Below are 19,551 nucleotides of genomic sequence, written 5' to 3'. Positions count from 1 at the left end.
TGCGGCGCACCATACCAGGAATCCATGAGATAGGTCCTACAAACATATCAAAGTACGGTTTTGGCCTCAATGTTCAATGGAAATCTATTATTCTGTTTCAGTTTCAACTTTCAGTTCTGAATCTGATCTAAACAAAGTAACAATATGCAAAGTAAGGAAATAAAGTGTGTTTGAATCCACTATTACTATATGAACATGCTTTCAAAGATGGATAGATTCTGCATGTACCTCGAGTTAAAGTCTCTTTATGAGCTTTCTATGGTGAAACAGTATTTACTAAAAGAACAAAATGCTAAGCATATAGGAACCAGAACCGATGATCATTTGTATTTATTAAATAAATAGGGGGACTGATTAACCAGCATTACTGACATCAAGAGAATACATTTAAAAAGAGAACATTTTATCTTTACGAGCCAGTAAATGCTTATTAAGTGTTTTTTATTTTAATAGGCACATTGTAGCCTACTTCTAAACTCTACTAACATTAAGCAGAATACTATTTAGGAGATATGTATCTTATCTTAGTATTCACATTGTGATCTCCAAGTAGCATCTTCCACTAAAAGAAGCAGAGTCCTCTGAGGGAGTCAGAAATTGCTGGTGCCTGATAGGGAAGGGAAATGTGCAAAATGAGCCTGGGACATCCTGTCACACCCATAAGCAGGGAAGCATCAAAGACCACTAGAATTCTATCAAAAGAATGCAGGAGTCAGCCTGAAGACACTCCCACTGGGCTAAAGATGAGACAATTTGAGTATTAACAAACAGAACAATTGTAAATAGATTGAAATATATCAAAATAAGTTTAAATCCATGCATTTACAGTAATATAAAACAAAATTAAGCTGCTAGGGACTCTAGACCCAGAGAGGGAGAAGGGGCTATGTGCCGACAACCGAGGAGCAGGCTTGCCGGGTATACCCTTTGGTTGTTTGATGATGCATGGTGGGGACTGTAAGCTGTCAATGAGATGATATACGAGAGGATGAATGTAAAGCTAATGTTCTCCTATGTAAACTATCACAAAATTCACAATAAAACATTTTTTAAAAATCACAAAAATAAGTTTTTAAAACAAACACATTAAAACACACACACACACACACACACACACACACAAAAAGAACCCCACCTCACACCCATCATCTTTGGAGAGCAAGTGGAAAAAACAGTTGAAAATCAGCAATAAAGGAAAAGAAACAAGCATTTCACTTACCTTCTCATATAATCTAGAGCAGGAGTCAGCAAATTCTAAACGGGCCCTTTTTAACTCTCTGAGCCACATCTGGACTCAATCACAAACTGTTCAACTCTGCCCTTGCAATAAGCAAAAACAGCCACAGACAATAGATAAATGAATAAGGGTGGCTGTTTTCTAATAAAACTTTATTAGAAAATAGGTAGTGGGTTAGATGTACCCTGTGGGTCTTAGTTTGATGACCTCTGACCTAAGGTAGGAATCCTGGTGTGACACTGCGGGTTAACGCGCTGAACTGCAAGGTTGGTTTGAACCGCAGATTGGTGGTTCAAGCTCACCAGCCATTCCTCAGGAACCATATTATACAGAGTCGCTATGAGTCGGAACTGATTTGACAGCACTTCACAACAATAACAACAACCACTTAAGGTAACTGAACAGTTGATGAAGAGTAGTTTCTCTTTTTAGACTTGTTACAGGTGATAGATGCAGAAGGTATAATATAAGTAGGTATCACCACTTTGGAGCCCTGGTGTCGTGCTGTGGGTTAATGCACTAGACTGCCAAGCCCTTTGAACTGCAAGGTCGGCGGTTCAAGCTCACCAGCCTCTCCTCGGAAACCCTATGCAGGGTCGCTATAGATCAGAACCAACTCCGTGACACTTAACGACAACAAAACATCACTTTGAAAATGCTAATGAAGCAATGACTTTGGGCCCTGGTTATCAGTGTTTCCCAATGGAAGGACACAACAGAGACTGAGTCTTGAACCTTTTAGTCTAACCTTGAGCCTCATGATCTAACTAGCTATTTTTAAAAAAATCACAGGAGGCAGAAAAACATTCTTTAAAAAAACACCATGAGGTTGCATTTAATAAAACCCAGACTCTGAGAAACACCATAGGAGTCATCAAGATAAAAACCTAATTAAGACATTCTTTACATCTCTGAGGAACACAGAGCAGAATGTCAACTTTGCTACCTCAATATTTCATAAAGAAAAACTCCAAAATCATGTAACATAATATCCTTAATAAATCTTTGATCCAAACATACTAAACACTATAAAAACTATGAACATACTAAACACTATAAAAACTATGAAGAGAAGAATGTGTTGGAAAAAAACAAGGAACCCCCAGAATATTTTGTTACTTTGTCTATTTACTATTCATAATGTGCTATACAGTGTCACACAAACAATCTAGTTCCTGAACTATAATTATAATGTTAAACCTTAAAAATGTGACCATTTGGCAACTATCATAGTATTGTTTCTGGCAAGAATCATCAATAAATGCTAAAACCAGTGGGTGAAGGTTTTTAATGAAAAACAAAACACTTCAATATTTTCAAAGTATCTTTCCACAAGATACTTATTAATTACAAAGAGAAAAAATACTAACTTTCTTAGGATAGTTTTGCAGCAATGACTTTAACCAACTGATCAAATTTAACATCACCTACCTGGTGTGGCGCTATGGGTTGATGCGCCAGACTGCAAAGCCGTTTGAACTGCAAGGTTGGAGGTTCAAGCTCACCAGCATCTCTTCGGAAACCCTATAGAGGGTCGCTATGGGTCGGAACCGACTCAACGGCACTTAACAACAACAAACCTATAGTGCTATAGTGCAAAGAGTCCTGGTGTGGCGCTGTGGGCTAATGCGTCAGACTACAAAGTTGTTTGAACTGCAAGGTCAGTGGTTCAAGCTCCCCAGCTGCTCCTTGGAAACCCTATACGGAGTCACTATGGGTCGGAATCGACTCGACAGCACTTAACAACAACCTATAATGCTACTCCTCGGAAATCCTATACAGGGTCACTATGGGTCAAAACTGACTTGACGGCACTTAACAGAAACCTATAATGGAAAATTGTGGAGTCCTAGGATGGTGCTGTGGGTTAATGCACAGGACTGCAAAGTCGTTTGAACCACAAAGTTGGCGGCTCAAGCTCACCAGCTGCTTCTCAGAGACCCTATACAGGGTCACTATGGGTCAGAACTGATTCAACAGCACTTAACAACAATAACGGAAAAACTACATGGTATGTGTTGGAATCAACTCGATGGCAGTAGGTTTTGTTTCATGATGAAATGCTACAAGAGCATCACCTATAAAGCATTTTTGCCCAAAATACACAATCCAATCATGAAAAATACATCAGGGGTAAAACATTCAAGGTCACGGTAAAAAATAAATGGTTTGTAATTTTGAAAACTATGGAGTCTTAGTGTGGCGCTGTGGGATAAAGCAGCAGACTGGAAAATCGGTTTGAACCACAAGGTTGGGGGTTCAAACTCACCAGCTACTCCTTGGAAACCCTATCTATAGCAAGATTCACTATGAATCGGAACTGACTTGATGGCTCCACCTTTCTATCAGTTTGTTGTGCTGTGGAGACTAGGCTCCTTGATGCTGTAAGCTTTACCACAGGTATTTCAAGTACCAGAAGTCACCCATGGTAGACAAGCTTCAGAGCAGCTTCCACACTGAAACAGACTAAGAAAAAAGGCCTGGTAATCTACTTCCGAAAATTAGCCAATGAAAACCTTATGGATCTCAACTCACTCTGGACACATCATCAAGAGGGATCAATCCTTAGAGAATACATGTTTGGTGACGAAAAAGGGCCAGCAAGGGGAAGAAGACCCTCAGTGAGGTGGATTTAGCACAGTGGCTGCAAAAATAAACTCAAACACGCAGGCGAGCTTGAGGTTGACACAGAATTCGGCACTAGACACTAAGCACCATTTTATTCCACTGTTGTTGTTAAGTGCTGTTGAGTCGATTCTGACCCATAGGGACCCTGTAAAGGGTTTAAAAGGAGCTGCTGGTGAGCTTGAACCACCGACCTGCAGTTCCAACAACTTTGCAGTCTGATGCATTAGCCCACAGCGCCACACCAGGACTTAGGTAAATTAGCTGGAACTGACTTACAAACAGCATTTCTAATTTTTCTAAATCTTCAAAAAACTGAAGAACATTAAAGACAAACTAAAGAATTAATGTTTTTCCCTTTGCTACTAATGGCTTTAGTAAAATTTGAATAAGATCTGTCAATAATAACAATAGCACTATCTGTATGTTAAGGAGTCCCAATAACTATCTGAATGGGTGGAGGTTTGATTCCACAAGCCACTCCACAGGAGAAAGATGGAGCAGTTTGCATCACTAAAGATTAAAGATTACAGCTGTAAAGATGGCCGCCTTGGAAACCCCATGTGGCAGTTCAACTGTGTCCTACAGGGGCACTATGGGGCCGATTCAACGTGATAGCAATGGGTTTGGCTTTTTTCCCCCTGTATTAACCATCTGGTTTATAACTCTGAGCCCTAATGTGGTGCTACAGGACAAGCACTAGCCTACTAACTGCAAGGTTGTTGTTGTTGTTAAGTGCTGTCAAGTCGGTTCCGACCTATAGCGACCCTGTGTAGGGTTTCCTAGAAGCAGCTGGTGAGCTTGAATGGCCGACCTTGCAGTTCAAACAGCTTTGCAGTAGGCAGTTAAAACTTTATATAGGGTCACTATGATTCAGAACTGACTCAAAGGCACGCAACAAAAACATGGAGCCCTATTTTTGTGGGTTAATGCACTAGGCTGCAAGGTCAGTTTGAACCGCAGGATTGGCAGTTCAAGCTCACCAGCTGCTCCTTGGGAACACTATACAGGGTAACTAGGAGATGGAACAGACTCAATGGTACTTAACAACAATAGGATGCACACTGGGCTGGTAACTGTAAGTTCAGCAGTTCAAACCCACCATCCACTCTTAGAAACCTTTCAGGATCACTGAGTTGGAATCAACTCGACAACACACAACAACAACAGCAACTTTCAGATGGTTCCGAAAAGTCATAGAATGATAGAAAGATAAAAGCAAATGTGGTGAAACAATACCATTTGTGGAAATCTGGGTGGATACAAAAGTAGATGGGTATTCTTTGTACTAATTTTGCATCTTTCTGTGTCTGAAATTATTCCAAAATAAAAAGTAAAGTTAGAAAAAGTTTTAAATAAAAATGTTAAATGTATAAATTATCTACATTCATCCTGTTGCTTGCTATTTAAGAACTCACACAGGCTGGCAATTATGTGATATGTAGCTTTTTGCAAATGGAATTAACAACCATGTGAATTCAAAGTAGGAGGCTGATTACTAATTACTTTGGTTTAAGCATTTCTGGTTTTCCCCTGACCATCCCACTTCATGACAATACTTACTAAAGTATTAGTTAAAAATGTTTACCACCATACAATTTAGTTATAATAATGGAAAATATGTTGATAAAAAGTATCATTTCTTTTTACGTTCAGAAATTCATTCTATGCTGGGGTATTCAGCTTTGGCCTTGGTCAAATTCTGATTTTAAAACTCATTTAGTCAAACAGTTAGTTAGTTAGGTTCCCCTCAAACTATTATCGCTATTTTGTGGAAGGGCCCGGGAGCAGAGGGGCCAGGCAGACTGTGGCCAGAAGCAGAGTCCTGACCCCCCACCCCCACCCCCGACATACAACGTTCTCAAGGGCAGAGGGATGGTCTGTCAGTGGCGTCTTCTTCATACTCAAGGCTTCTCTCCACACAACATCCTCTCTCCTCTCCAAGTTTGGTCAAAGAAACTGCTTATTCAGTGGCTACTGCAAAGCCCACACACTCTTTTTCCCCATCCTTGTTCCTTCCTGCATTAGAAAAAGTCCCTTCCTGCACTAGCCTTAGAAAAAGTCCAGGAGCACACTTGTGAAAAGGACCGATTTCCCTCTCCAAACTTTTGGCACCAACGTCTCTACCTCTCTTGCTCTCTATTCCTTTCTGACACAAGTTGTAGGGTAGAAATACCATTCTCAAAGCATCCCTCCTAGAAAGCAGTTTAGAGAATATGGTTAATGAGTGATGACTATCCATTCACATGGAGCCCTGGTAGTATAGTGGGCTACAAGCTGGGCTGCTAACCGCAAGATTAGCAATTTCAATCTATCACGTGTTCTGCAGGAAAAAAGATGAGGCTTTCTGTTACTGTAAAGATTTATAGCCTCGGAAACCCTATACAGGATCGCTATGAGTCAGAACCAACTCAGTGACACATCACCACCACCATCCAATTTATTTATACAATATTTGTATATAAACAAGTGGGGATGGTCAGGAGCAAGAAATAGGCAATAAAGGCAAGTCAACAGCTGGCCACAACAATCGTACATATTCTGATGTTTAAAGAACCATGTCATGCCATGAACACCGTCTCTGAAACTAAACAGACCAGTCAGTAAAATTCCGTCTCCACCTCATGTTTCTGTTGTTGTGGGTTAAGTGCCGTCGAACTGGTTCCAACCCATAGCGACCCTGTATAGGGTTTCTGAGGAGCAGCTGGTGTGCTTGAACCTCTGACCATGCAGTTCAAATGGCTTTGCAGTCTGGCACATTAACCCACAGCACCACACTACCTCATGCGGAGTGATTAAAAAGTTAAAACGCTCCAAATGCCACTGCAAAGAATGAACAGAGATGATACTCATCTGTTGCTTGTGCACAGTATTTCTTTATATCTTGCTCCAAATGGCATTTTCACATCACTTTGGTTGTCAACTTCCATGGAGGAAAATGCAGCATCGTGTGACCAGACTACCCACAGCTGGACTCCTGGCTCTGTCACCGCCTAGAGAACGTATTCTCTCAGTCCCGGCCTCCTTGAGGGTAAAATTGTTGTCGTTACGTGCCACTGAGTGAGTTTCAACTCATAATGACCCTGTATGGGGTTTCCAAGGAGCAGCTGATGAGTTTGAATCATTGACCTTTATGGTCCAAACTGACCTCACGGTCTTGTGCGTTACCCCTCAGCACCACCCCAGAGATGATACTATCAGCTGCACAAGAGTTCAGTTGTGCAATGGTTGTAAACAGTGTGATTTGTTGCCCTGTAAACCTGCAGGTACCCACAGGGCTGGTATTTAATATTGATGGCTAAGTATTCATGCTGTCAACATTCAACCAAAGTCTGTGATTCACTACGTATGGGTCTGGTGCTATTTTTAAAGAGCTATTTTAGGTAACTCACCACTTATCTGTCAGTTTGTTGTAAGGTGGTAGCTTCCTTGCTATGATGCTGGGAACTCTGCTGCCAGTATTTCAAATACTAGCAGGGTCACCCAGGGTGGTCTGCTTTCAGTGGAATTTCCAGGTTAAGATGAGGAAGAAAGGCCTGGCAATCTGCTTTTGAAATGGGCACAAAAGACCCAGTGCTGGAAGATAAGCCCCCTAGATTGGAAAGCACTCGAGATACAACACAGTGGCTTCAACAATGAGGGGGAATATGCCAACCATCGTGAAGATGGCACACGTTTTCTTTTGTTGTGTATGGGGTCATTCACTTAGGGAGTCGCAGCCAATCTGACAGTAGCTAACAGCAACAAGATTTTCAGTAAAGAAGTATTTTCAAGTGCATGTGTCTGCAGCTCAGTTCTCTGCACTGGCTCACCGTGGACCTCCCTGAGTTCTGCACAAGGTAACACTCCAGGGAGTGCAGCACTCCAGTGAGTGCAACCTCCATCCCCGAGAAATGCTTGACCTTGGGCAATCAGCCTCCTTGTGTTTGTACTCCTCACATGTGGGGAGTGCTGACTTTCAGCTCAAGAAACCCATGTAGTATCCTAGTAAAAGAATCTATGGGAAGAACACCAACTCACCCTGATTTTAGTGGCACTACTATTATTATTTTTGGAAGTTACAGTGAGTGTATTTCCAAGCACCAGAAATCATTACTACCAACAAATCTGGACTTGTCAACGATCGGCTTTTCATACCACTCATTCCTATTTCTCTTGTTTTTCTTTCTCATTATCAGATACATCTGTTTCTTAATCACAGTTGCCATCTCTCATACCTTTCTGTTTGCCCACACATTGTCCACAGACACATCTACAAATTGTCACCCCATTCACTTAGGGAGACAGTAAGTATTTTTCTACCTAAAATTTAGTGTCTTGAAACATCCAGACCTCCACGAGGGCTTAGCCATTCAATCCAGCTCCCTAGATGATAGGAGAACAGGAGACACACAAAGGATTCCAAGTGCCTCTCTAACATCTGTAAACTGTACTCAGTAAGTCTTCCGCCCCTTTATTAGCCCTCCCACTATCCTGGCGTTTCAGAAAGTGACCTGGAAGATAATCTAGGAACTGAAAAAGAAAAAAAGCACTGAATTCCTCATTTCAAATTGTCTTAAATACACATCTACACACCTACACATATGACCAGGCTTCATAAAGTTTGTGGGAAAATTCCATTATATTTCAATTTCATTTACCATGAACTTTCTGAAGGGCCTTCATACATTTTCTGTCATTTACAAAATCATTCTCTGTGTAAATGTTTAGTCTATATCTCTTTAATAGTAGCTACATACTGAAATAGTCTTTCATAGATGATTAGGGTTGATTTTCAATTTATAAAGAGCTTAACGAGAGCCGCCAATTTATAAAATTCATTCATAAAATGAAACATAAAGAAACTATTTGCACACTTGGTTGACCAGAGCTTGCTTTGTTAACTGAAGTATGTTGTAATCCAAATTGCAGAGCTAATGATCAAGGTAGTTACTCCCAACCTTCTTCCACACTGGAGATACACTTGTGTGTTCTTCTAGCCAACCCCCAATGATTTTAACAAGGAAAAACAGTCAGCTGGACCAATTTCCAAAATATTTAAGTGTTAGTCAATAACCATGTAGTCCTCTGAAACAGGAACTATGATAGTAACATTCCTGTGTCAGCCCACCAAAGGTTATTTAACTCCTGCAGTGCAGTGTTGTTGGTAGGAAATTCACTCACAGCCTACACAAATGTTTATTTGGGAAGGCTCAATTTGTGAAATCAGGAGAAAATCTACCCACTCTCCACCCCAACTGATAACTCACTGCAGGATTTCTGAACTAGGAAACAAAGTTCAGCTGCCCTTCTCCAGAGAGGAGGAGCTAGCTTATATTAGGCATGTGTGCAAAGTCAGGGCATGGGATGAGAAAGACCTAGACTTTGGACTCATAACTAAATTCAAATCCTGGAGCTGTCAATTACCAGTAATTTGACCTTGAACAAGATACTTGATGACCTCCACTAGTCTACTGCCACAGTAGCAAAGCAAGAATACAGTAACAAGTCTCTACTATTACAAATATTAAGGGAGTAGTATCCCTCGCCAAGATGCTTTTCCAAAAGGGTTGGAATTATTTACAGCCTTCAAGAACAGTAAGAGAAGGGCCCATTTTACCATACATTCACCAGCACTGAAAAGTCTGACTTAAAAACAAAATCCTGATTAGTTCAATGAGCCAAATATGATTCATATTTTAATTAATATTTTCTGACTGCACATGAGGGTTGAGCATGGTTTCACATATTTGATAATCATTTACAATTTCTTCTGTTGTTCACTTTATGTTTGTATTTCTTTTACACTTAAATTTATTTTACGCTTAACTTCTATGATTAGGGTGAACACTTTGGCCCTGTTCATTCTCTTGAACAAAGAAAATAAATAGATGTCTAAAATTCTATAGCAGACTTTGAACATATGGATGAGTTAGTTCGCGTTCAAACTCTGAAGTTATTTCTAAATGAAAGGTTCACGTTTCTATGAAAATCCAAAGGTTCTAGACATGATGTAAAAATTTGTTGTTGTTGTTGTTGTTAAGTGCCACTGAGTTGTGTCCAACTCATAGCGATGCTGTATAGGGTTTCCAAGAAGTGACTGGTGAGTTTGAACCACTGACCTTGCAGTTCATTGCTTATCCTACAGCGCCACACCAGAACTTTGAAATTATGTTTGAACATTAAAGGTAAAAGTCAATCTAGAGAAATCATGGAATCTCGGTGAGCTTATGGGCTTTAGAAGTGTAAAATGCTCCAAGATTGTCCCAGATAAGGCAGTATGCACACATACAGAGAAAGAGGCCAAGTCCTCCCTTGCTCATTTCTTGTTCCCTACATTCCCAAATGCCAAGGTTTTAGACACTGAATCTCATTATTCCTTAAATCTAATTCCATTTGGGAAAATACAAAATATTAAACATCTTAGACTGAAACATTAAAAAATCTCTTCCTAAAACATTTCTTTAGTTAACATGTAGCTAAAAGCATGCCAACATACTCAATTACATAAGAGGCAGAGGAAGAAACCATGGTCTCCCTGTTGCCAATGATTTTCCAGGGCCCCATCCCAGTCAACTTGCCCATTTTTAACAAGAATACACAAGGCATCCGTCCATCCAATGCACTAGCCTCTCAATTTTTGCCCAACTCCACCTCTGTATTTTTCTACATTCTCATCTTCAATTCTAAGGCTAGTGTGTAAAATCGGGAGAACAATCCCTATTGTACAGCACACTCCAACAACAAAATAAGAAGACTGTCTTCTCCCCGAAAATTCTCAATCTCATCTCCTCTTCTTCCTAGCTTGTCCCCTTTTCACCTTCAACCTGCTCTAAAACCTCCAAACAAGCTCCCACTCCAGCATCCTAAACATACATTTTCCAAAGTTCAAGGCCCTTATCTTCCCTCTCCTTTCTATAGACAACCCTCTTAATTGGGTTGTCTAGAGTCTTACATTATGCTATTGTGAACATTTTTCAGGTTATGACAGAAAGTGAGATGTTTGAGGTAAACGGGTAGAGAGAGGAAGCCGCTCACAACTGAAGGAATCTTGTTTGGGGCTCAGGCTGAGAAGTGAACACATTAGACCACAGCCCAGAACCAATCACAGGCAGAGCACCTTGGCAACCCTACTAGAAAACACTGTGCTAGTCTCTCTCCCCGCACCCCATCTTTCATCACCACCACTTACCTGAAACACTTCTCTCCACAGACACCACTAAACTTCCTAAGTGCTGAATTCCCCAAGCTCCCCTAGATTCTTCAATCTTGTCTCCCTACTCTTTGTGGCATCTGACAATGGATGACCGCTATACCTTTTTTTCTCTTTAATTTCCGTGACATACCAGTACCTAAGTGCTCCTCCTACCTTGCCAAGTGTTCCACCCCAACCTCCTTCAATGAATGATTTCTTTCCCAACTATGAACCCCTTTCCCTTCTTTTCTTGTTCCCTTGGAAATATCCTATTGGCTGCAGTTTCAACTCCTCCTTCAGCACCCTCTCAAACCCAATGTGTCTCGGATGAAACTTAGCAGGTCCCTCCCCCCAATGACACCCTTTCACTAACTGTGAAAATATTCACTGAATATCCGTCCAGCACTGGGTAAACAAGGACAAAAAGCCAGGACCGCACCTGCACGAAGTCATTCCCCCACATCACCCAGGCCCAACAACTTTTTGTCCCCAAATCCTATTCCCCTACAAATTCAGGTCTGTTACTCTTCTCTCCCATCCTATCCTTCCTTTCCATGCTGACCCTCTTAGGGGTTTTTCACCTCTCCCCTGGACTCCTAAGAAGCTAGTCAGTGTCCACCTACTCTCAGAACACAAGCCCCCCTTTCCAGCCCACCACTATTCTTCTAAGCACTCATACAAGTCCTGTGGGATAAAACACTGGATCGCAAGGTCATTTTGAACCACAAGGTCAGTGGTTCAAACTCATCAGCTGCTTTTTGGAAACCCTACACAGGGTCACTATGACTCAATGGCACTTAACAAGAACAACATACAAGTTGCATCACTTTCCAGCATAAAATTTTAGAGACTCCTTGATGCCTCTTGAATAAGACCAGATTCTTTCTGGCATTCAAAGTCTCCCATGCCCTGGCATCTGTTTGTTCTAGGCAAATAGAATAACCTCTATTATCCCAGAACACTCAGGACTTCTCCCCACATCCTCTCACCAACAACTACTCCATGACTTTTCTCTTCCTCTGCCAGTGTGACGGAGGGCTTCCACTTTTTATTCTAAATGTTGTTACCAAGTGCCATCGAGTCGGTTCTGACCCTTAGCGACCCTGTAGAGGGTTTCCAAGGAGCGCCTAGTGAGCTTGAACCACCAATCCTGGAAGTTCAAACTGACTTTGCAGTCTAGCACATTAACTCACAGCGCCACACCAGGCACTGTATAAAACTAATCATTTTTATGATTGACCAGAATTATGCTGAATAATGACTGACTGTCAATAATTAATTTAAACCACTTCTTCTACCTGCCTTCCTAATTATCTCAGACTAAATCTTTTCTCATCATTCTGAAAAGTCTGTTCTGTTAGTCTTAACATAGACTTCCTATTGTAGTAGTGTGTGCTAATGTTGCAGCTCCCTAACTCAATTGTTAAATCCTTTAGGGCAAAGATGAGATCTAATTCATTCTATCCCCTGAGGTTCCTTAGTCACCGACCATAACAGGTCCTCAATAAACATCAGCTAAAGGAAGTAGAACACTTACAAATTAATCGTAAGGATGGTAAATCCAAACTTCTCCAGTTCAGCAAGTAAAAGCTGTCTTTTAACTGGAATCTACCACTCGTCTGTCATTATATTGTTCTGTAGTAGCTTGCATGTTGCTATGAGATGAAATGCCACTGGTATTTCAAATTTCAGCATGGCTACCATGGTGGATAGGTGTCAGCAGAGACTCCAGATTAGAAAGAAAGACCTGGCTTTCTACTTCTAAAAATCCACCAATGAAAACCCTAGGAATCAAAAGAGAACATGATTTGATACAGTGCTGAGGATGAGCAACCACTTCCATTGGTTGGAAGGCATGATACAAAGGCTGCAATAACAGACCCAGAGGCACCAGCTATCATGCAGATACTACAGGACAGGACAACATTCTGGTTTGTAAGCTTGCCAGGAGTCAGAACCGATTCAACAGTAACTAACAACAAACTGTAATAGAATAGAATCTCCTTATGAATCATTAAAAAGAATCATTGAAATCATTTTTTATTCCAAAAGCTTCAGCAACTTTTGATACCACTGTTAAATGCTGGATTTTTGTGTGTGCTATTACTCAGGACTACAGAGTTCTGGTAATGAAGTAGTTACGAATCGGACTGCTAATCTCATGGTCAGCAGTTCGAAACTACCAGCTGTTCCACAGGAGAAAGTTGAGGCTTTCTGCTCCCATAAAGATTGACAGCCTCGGAAACCCTATACAGGGTCCCTATGAGTCGGATCCGACTCCAGGCACATAACAACAACAACAACAATTAGTCAGGACCAGACAGCACTAACAACAAACCTACTTTCACAATAAAAATCCCTAGCAGTGCAATCACTGATGAATGAGACCAAACTATAATTTTCCAAATTTTAAACAAAGCAAGTCAGGTACTCCCTGCCAGGATCCATCCACCCAAAGGAAAATAACTGGCAGGGGTCAAGTTCCTCCAGAGTTTGCCACCAGTCCTCATCCCAGCAGTGCAAGTGCCAAAACTTCTGCAATGGAAGTAAGGCCCTCTTCTAAGCTAGTTCCATGTGAAAAGCCCTCATTAAACCCTGTGTTATATTTAGAAAAAAATGAAACAGAAGTTATATTTAGATGAAATGACTTAAAAGAATTTTACCAAAAGCAGCATATTTATACTGATTTTACAAGGAGGAAATAAAAGGTTTTCTGCAGCTTTTCACATACAACTCCTGAAAAGAGACTACATATACGCACACATAAGATTTCTGCTTGGGTCCCTTTGTGTCAGGAAGAAAACAAGAGTGCCTAGAACATTACCAATTTTGCCCAAAGGAAACAGTAGGGCACAAAAATCTGAAAAACCAGTGCAGTCTTGAAGAGCACACCGATTTCATACACAGGTTTGGCTGAGATAGTTTGAGAAGGATACAAATAACTTGGAGCTTAAGCTGCATCAAACCAACCAAACCGGTTATTGACGCTGTGGGGTCAAATCTGACCCAGGTGACCCCCACGTGTTACCAAGTAGGGTTTTCTTGGCTGTGCAGGCTGTTGAGTTGATTCCGACCCATAGTGACCCTGTATAGGGTTTCCGAGGAGCAGCTGGTGAGCTTGACTCATGAACCTTGCAGTTCAAACGGCTTTGCAGTCTGGTGCATTAACCCACAGTGCCACAGAGGAGTCCTGTTGTAGCTGTGGGTTAATGCGTCAGACTGCAAAGTCTTTTGAACTCAAAGTCGGCAGTTCAAGCTCACCAGCTGCTCCTTGGAAAACCTATACAGGGTCACTATGGGTCGGAATCGACTCGACAGCACTTAACAACAACAATCTTTACAGGCGCAGATAGCCAAACACTTCTTGAGCCACTGTGTGGGTTTAAACCTCCAACCTGTAGGTTACAAGTTGAACATAAACCATATGTGCTAAAAAAGGAGCTTTTTTTAGCTGCACAGTAGTTCTTAAATTCATAAACACTGCAAAACAAAAATGAAACAAATTCCCTCAACATCACCTAGAAGTATTTTCCCCCACCCCCACCCCCCAAAAAATTGTTCACACTTATGTCACTATCACAGTTAAACTAGTCTTTGGAGATAACTTCTCAAACAACCCACATTCAATATTTGGAGGGATGGGGAGGTGGGAGGAGTTATAATTAGTCTTGAACTTTTTTTTTTTAATGTTTTATTGTGAATTATATGATAGTTTACATGAGAGAACTTCAGTTTTACATTCATTCCATCGTATATCATCTCATTGCCATAGTTCCAATCCCCTCCATGCATCATCCACCAAGTCCTGAACTATTTTTGACATTCACTTTCTTCTGTGTTGACTTACACTTCCCTAATGAAATTCTAGACAACAGCACAGAGGGGGTTAGTAAACCTGTGAAACCTTTCATGAATGAATGTGTAGTTTTTCGAAGTGACTACCTGAAATCGTGAAACATGATTGTGGCAGATGTTCCTCTCTTCACAGTCCACAGGGTGCCTGGGGGCTCCAAATGAGAATCAAGCATGCATGGCTCAGAGGCTCAGTGCAGCACAGCACAGGTTAAGAGACCAAGTGTCTACAGAAACTTCTCTAAAGAGCCTCAAGAAAAGAGCACTTCCCAGCCTCCCAGTTAAACCAGAATGCAAAGCCATGCAAGGGGATGAGATGGCCAGGCCAAGATCTCACCAGCCCATTACTGTACAGTAGATAATGATAGGGGGTGAGGATTTTGAAGTCCTGCTACCTCCTAGTCTGAGAATCAATTAATACCCTAAAAAGACTCCAGCCAATCTCCTTCCCCTCCTACATTTGCTTCTGGCTCAAGGTTTCCAGGAAAGATCAGAACAGAAAACTGGAATCACCCAATTCCACACTATTCTTAGGCCTTAAAACAGGAAAGCCTAAGAGTGTACAATGTAGTGTTGAAACAAGGAAAGACCTAAAATGCTACAAAAAGAGGCCAGATCATATATCCCACAACCAGTCACTTCCTCTCTATCCACTCCACCTCATACCTATCAACATTCACCAGGCTGGGAACCAGGTAAGAAATTACATTAATCACATTAATGTAGTCATCAAGAGGAAAAGCATCCTCTCAACCCTATGGTGTTATTGTTAAGTCAATTCCAACTCATAGTGACCCTGCATAGAGTTTCTGAGGAGCATCTGATGAGTTTGAACCACTGACCCTGAGGCTCAAATGGAGCATGTGATCCAGGGTTTACCCTACAGTGCTACACCAGGACCCCTCTCAACCCTTCAGTTTCAGAGAATGAAGTGAAGTGCTTTCCAGACAGCCTGTGATTCTCTAAGACCGGGTCAAAGGAGCAGGCTCTAACGAATTGATCTAAATGCAGGACACTTCTCCAGAACATCAATGTACGTTGTAACCAGGCAGGTCTAGCAATGAGAGAGGCTCATACCAGATACTGTTAACCACTGAGTAGATTCTGACTCATGGTGACTCTGAGTGTACCAGAGGACAACTGTGCTCCATAGGATTTCCAATGGTATTTTTTTTGTAGATTGCCCGGACTTTCTTCTGACATACCTCTGAGTAGAGGTGAATCTCCAACCTTTCGGTTAGCAACCAGTCAACATTAACTATTGTTATTAGCATCACCTACAGCCTCCAATAGGTACATAAGAGGCACAGAAATGCTGAGGGAATTCTCTGGTAACATGTGATGTAGGTATATGAGTGGGATTGTTGTCGTTCAGTGCCGGCGAGTCAGTTCTATCCCATAGCAATCCTGTATAGGGTTTCCGAGGAGTAGCTGGTGAGCTTGAACTGATGGCCTTGCAGTTCAAGTGGCTTTGAAGTATGGCACATTAATCCACAGTGCCACACCAGAACTCCTGAGAGTGGAATGTTGTTGTTGTTGTTAAATGCTGTCGAGAAGATTCCGACCCATAGCAACATTGTACAGAGTTTCCAGGAAGCAGCTGGTGAGCTTGAACTACCGACCTTACAGTTCAAACAACTTTGCAGTCTGAAGCATTAGCCCACAGCACCACACCAGTCGAATAAATAAATGAAGCCCTTTAAAGGTCAAAGGCACCCTGATGGCACTGTGGGTAAGCGCTTAATTCACGTCTATAAAGACTTACAGCCTTGGAAACCCTACAAGACAGTTCTCTGTCCTGCAGAGCCACTTGGAATTGTAATCAATTTATAGGCTATGGGTTTTTTTTATATAAAAGGTCACGGTTTTATACCAAAATTCAGTGCCATAGCAGACTAGAAAGATATACCTGGGCCAGAAGGAGTAATGGTTGCAGGCATGAAGAGGGGTGATGTTGGCTTCCCCGAGGAGGGCTCCTATATCCCACACAAGCCTGGATCTAGCAGTCATCAGGAAACCCAGTTCCTAGAATCAGTCTTTGGAAGTTCATAGAATACATAAAGATGGTAGAAGGGTGGGTGGCAGGGAGGAACCAACAAAAATGAAAACTCTCTCCCACTGGGCTCTTCCCAGCAGCAGTAGCAGATGTTATAGAGGTAGTTGTCTGAACTAATGCCCAAGATCTGGACTAGAGAGGCTGGAAGAATTAAAATGCTTTAAGAAGAAATGGGTTTGCAGAAGAAACTGTCTGCTTGAGAAGGAAATAACTAATCACATTTGGGGCATTTTTGGTGGCTCTTTCCAAATGTTAAACAGAAAAATAGGATTTTGGTGGTATAATATCCCTCTCCTAGCCAAGTTACCCCTACCAAAACCTTCAAAACTCTGAGTACTGAAAGGGAACAGTGAAGACAACTTCAAGTTGCGACTTTTTATTCAACTTTTACCCCACCTTTTCTTTTCATATGGATAAGAGAAAGCAAGACTGCCAGGCTGCAAAGCTGTTTGAACTGCAAGGTCGGCAATTTAAGCTCCCTAGCTGCTCCTTAGAAACCCTATACAGGGTGGCTATGGGTTGAAACAACATAGGTCCATACACAGCTTTCACCTCAAAGGTCACACACATATTCAGGACCTCCTGGGGTGCTCCAGCCCAACAAGGTCCCAGCATGAAGAGAGCTGTGTGGTCCTACTGCCCCGTAAGGGGGCAACCTTCACCCCAACACACCATCTAGCTGTTAGAGCGCCCCAAAGGCTCGACAGCGAATGCTGCTGCTTTCCGCCACCCGCTCTGTAATTACGAACATAATTTAATAACAGTTTGAGCATAATATGAGTTTGCTAGGACCCTGATCCTAAGATGCCTCCCACTCCTCCACCCTAATCATCCAGAACGAACTGCCGCGTACTGGGCAGCTGGGTAAGAAGCAAAAAGTACAAGAGACAGCGTCAGCGCGCAGGGGCATGGCACATAGTAGGTATGCTCTGATCCAAGACCTGCCTTCAGACGAACACTAGGCAGGGGCTTTGGGTGTGAAGTAGGGGTGAGGGGGAGGGGGGACACAAAGGCTTCTCCAGGCCCTACGGCAGCGCCCATGGAGAGGCTGGGGGGGAGGACCTTTAGGGCCATGGAGGGGGTGGGGGGAATCTACGCTCATTTGCACTTCGTCTGGGGCCCAGTCAATTTGCTTAATCACCGCTCTAAATGCCAGCCCCCAGCACACAATGCGCGCCCATTAACAGGTCTAAAGTGTCGCAGCGCTCGCTTTAAATGAGAAAAGCCGGCAACAAAGGGGGAAAAAGCCAAGTTCCTCCACTTGAAGAATGCCTTAGGTCGCCATCAAATCATCTGGGATTTTAAATCTGTCCAGCTCCACAGAAAAGTTGAGGTCCCAGGGTGTGAACTGGGGGCTAGGGAGGGGAGTTGTGAAACTTGTAGGGTCACCAAAACTAGGCTTCTAGAACCAGCTCACAGCAACCCAGAGAAAGTGAAGTCAGGGGAGGCAACATCGCCAATCCCGCTCCCTCGACCCGTTGCCCAACTACCAGGAAAAGCTGACCGATTTCCAGCAAGGAAATCAAGACCCCCTAGAATTGGGCACAAATCCAAATTTTCCTTTGCTGTAAGCAAAGAAACTTGGAGGCCAAGGTAAACCCCCAAAAGCTGACCCCAAAGCGTATCCCCGCAAAAGTAGAGAATTTAAAGTTACTTTAGTTTCTTCCAGGCACTGGCCAGTGCAAATGCTCTAGGGCAGCGACGCCGAGTAACTCAACTCCGCAAACAAGTTCTGCTGAGGCTCGGCGCGGGACCGCCCCCTCCCCCACCCCTGGGCTGAGCCTGGGGGCGCATCCCTTGGCCCCAGCCTCCCACCCGCTCCGGCGCAGCCCCAGGGCCTCTCACCGTGCGCGCTCCTCCCGGAGACAGGGGACCGTTGGGAAGATACGGACTGCTCAGATCCGGGATCATCAAGAACGGGTACCCCGGGTACGGGGGCCCCTTAAAGAACGCGCCGTCCTGGGGCCTTCTCACTGCAAGCAAGACAAGGCACGGGTGAGGCGGGGGTCCCCGGGGAGCGCCACGGCAGGGGACGCGGACGGACGAGGGGCGGGAACTGAGCGCCCCTCACGCGCGCCCCAGGGCGGCAGGCGAGAAGAGGGACCAAAGAACTAGGGTATGAACTCGGGGGCAAGAACTGGTAGGCGGCCAGAGCTGAGGTGGCAAGCTAATGGGGGTCTAGACCAAAGGCCAGGGGAAAAGCCTGTAAGGGGTGCTGCCTGGGTGGGCACGTACCTTCGGCAAAATAGTCCCGCGGCTTCTGGAAAGCGTCCCGGGCAGGCTGCGGGCGCCTCTCCGCCTGCCGAGGAAACACAAAGGCGCCGGCGGATGAGCGGGAGCGGGAGTGGGGCCGGGGTCCCCGGGGGTGGGCCGCGGGAGCCTGCTTACCTCCGAGTCTGAGCTGCTGCTCTGGTTCTCAGACTCGTTGACCAGGGACGACTTGACCTCGTCCAGGTCCCGCTGAGCCGAGGCACTGTCGCTGCTCGGCTCCTGCTCCTCGCCCCCCTCGTCCTGGAAGGGGATCAGCTCGTCGTTCGCCCCGAGGTCGTCTCCTCCACCGGCCGCTCCGGCGCCCGAGCTGCTGCCTCCCCCGCCGCCTCCCGCGCC

General features: G+C 43.5%; 1 protein-coding gene across 1 annotated transcript in view; it reads right to left on the bottom strand.

The window, feature by feature from the left end:
- Positions 1-19,545, bottom strand: part of TCF7L1 (transcription factor 7-like 1 (T-cell specific, HMG-box)) — a 174,320-nt gene extending 154,775 nt beyond the window's left edge. Inside the window, exons 1-3 of the mRNA XM_006866590.1 lie at positions 19,333-19,545; positions 19,180-19,243; positions 18,790-18,917 (exon numbers count right to left, since the gene is read on the bottom strand). Of these exons, the coding sequence (XP_006866652.1) occupies positions 18,790-18,855 (66 nt within the window). The 5' untranslated portion in view covers positions 18,856-18,917; positions 19,180-19,243; positions 19,333-19,545. The remainder of the gene's footprint in view (positions 1-18,789; positions 18,918-19,179; positions 19,244-19,332) is intronic.
- Between the last annotated feature and the right edge of the window lie 6 nt (positions 19,546-19,551).

This window comes from Chrysochloris asiatica, unplaced genomic scaffold (assembly GCF_000296735.1).
Source record: "Chrysochloris asiatica unplaced genomic scaffold, ChrAsi1.0 scaffold00093, whole genome shotgun sequence".
Lineage (NCBI taxonomy): Eukaryota > Metazoa > Chordata > Mammalia > Afrosoricida > Chrysochloridae > Chrysochloris > Chrysochloris asiatica.
Note: the sequence above shows the minus strand (reverse complement) of the source record. Positions and strands in the feature narration are given on the sequence as shown.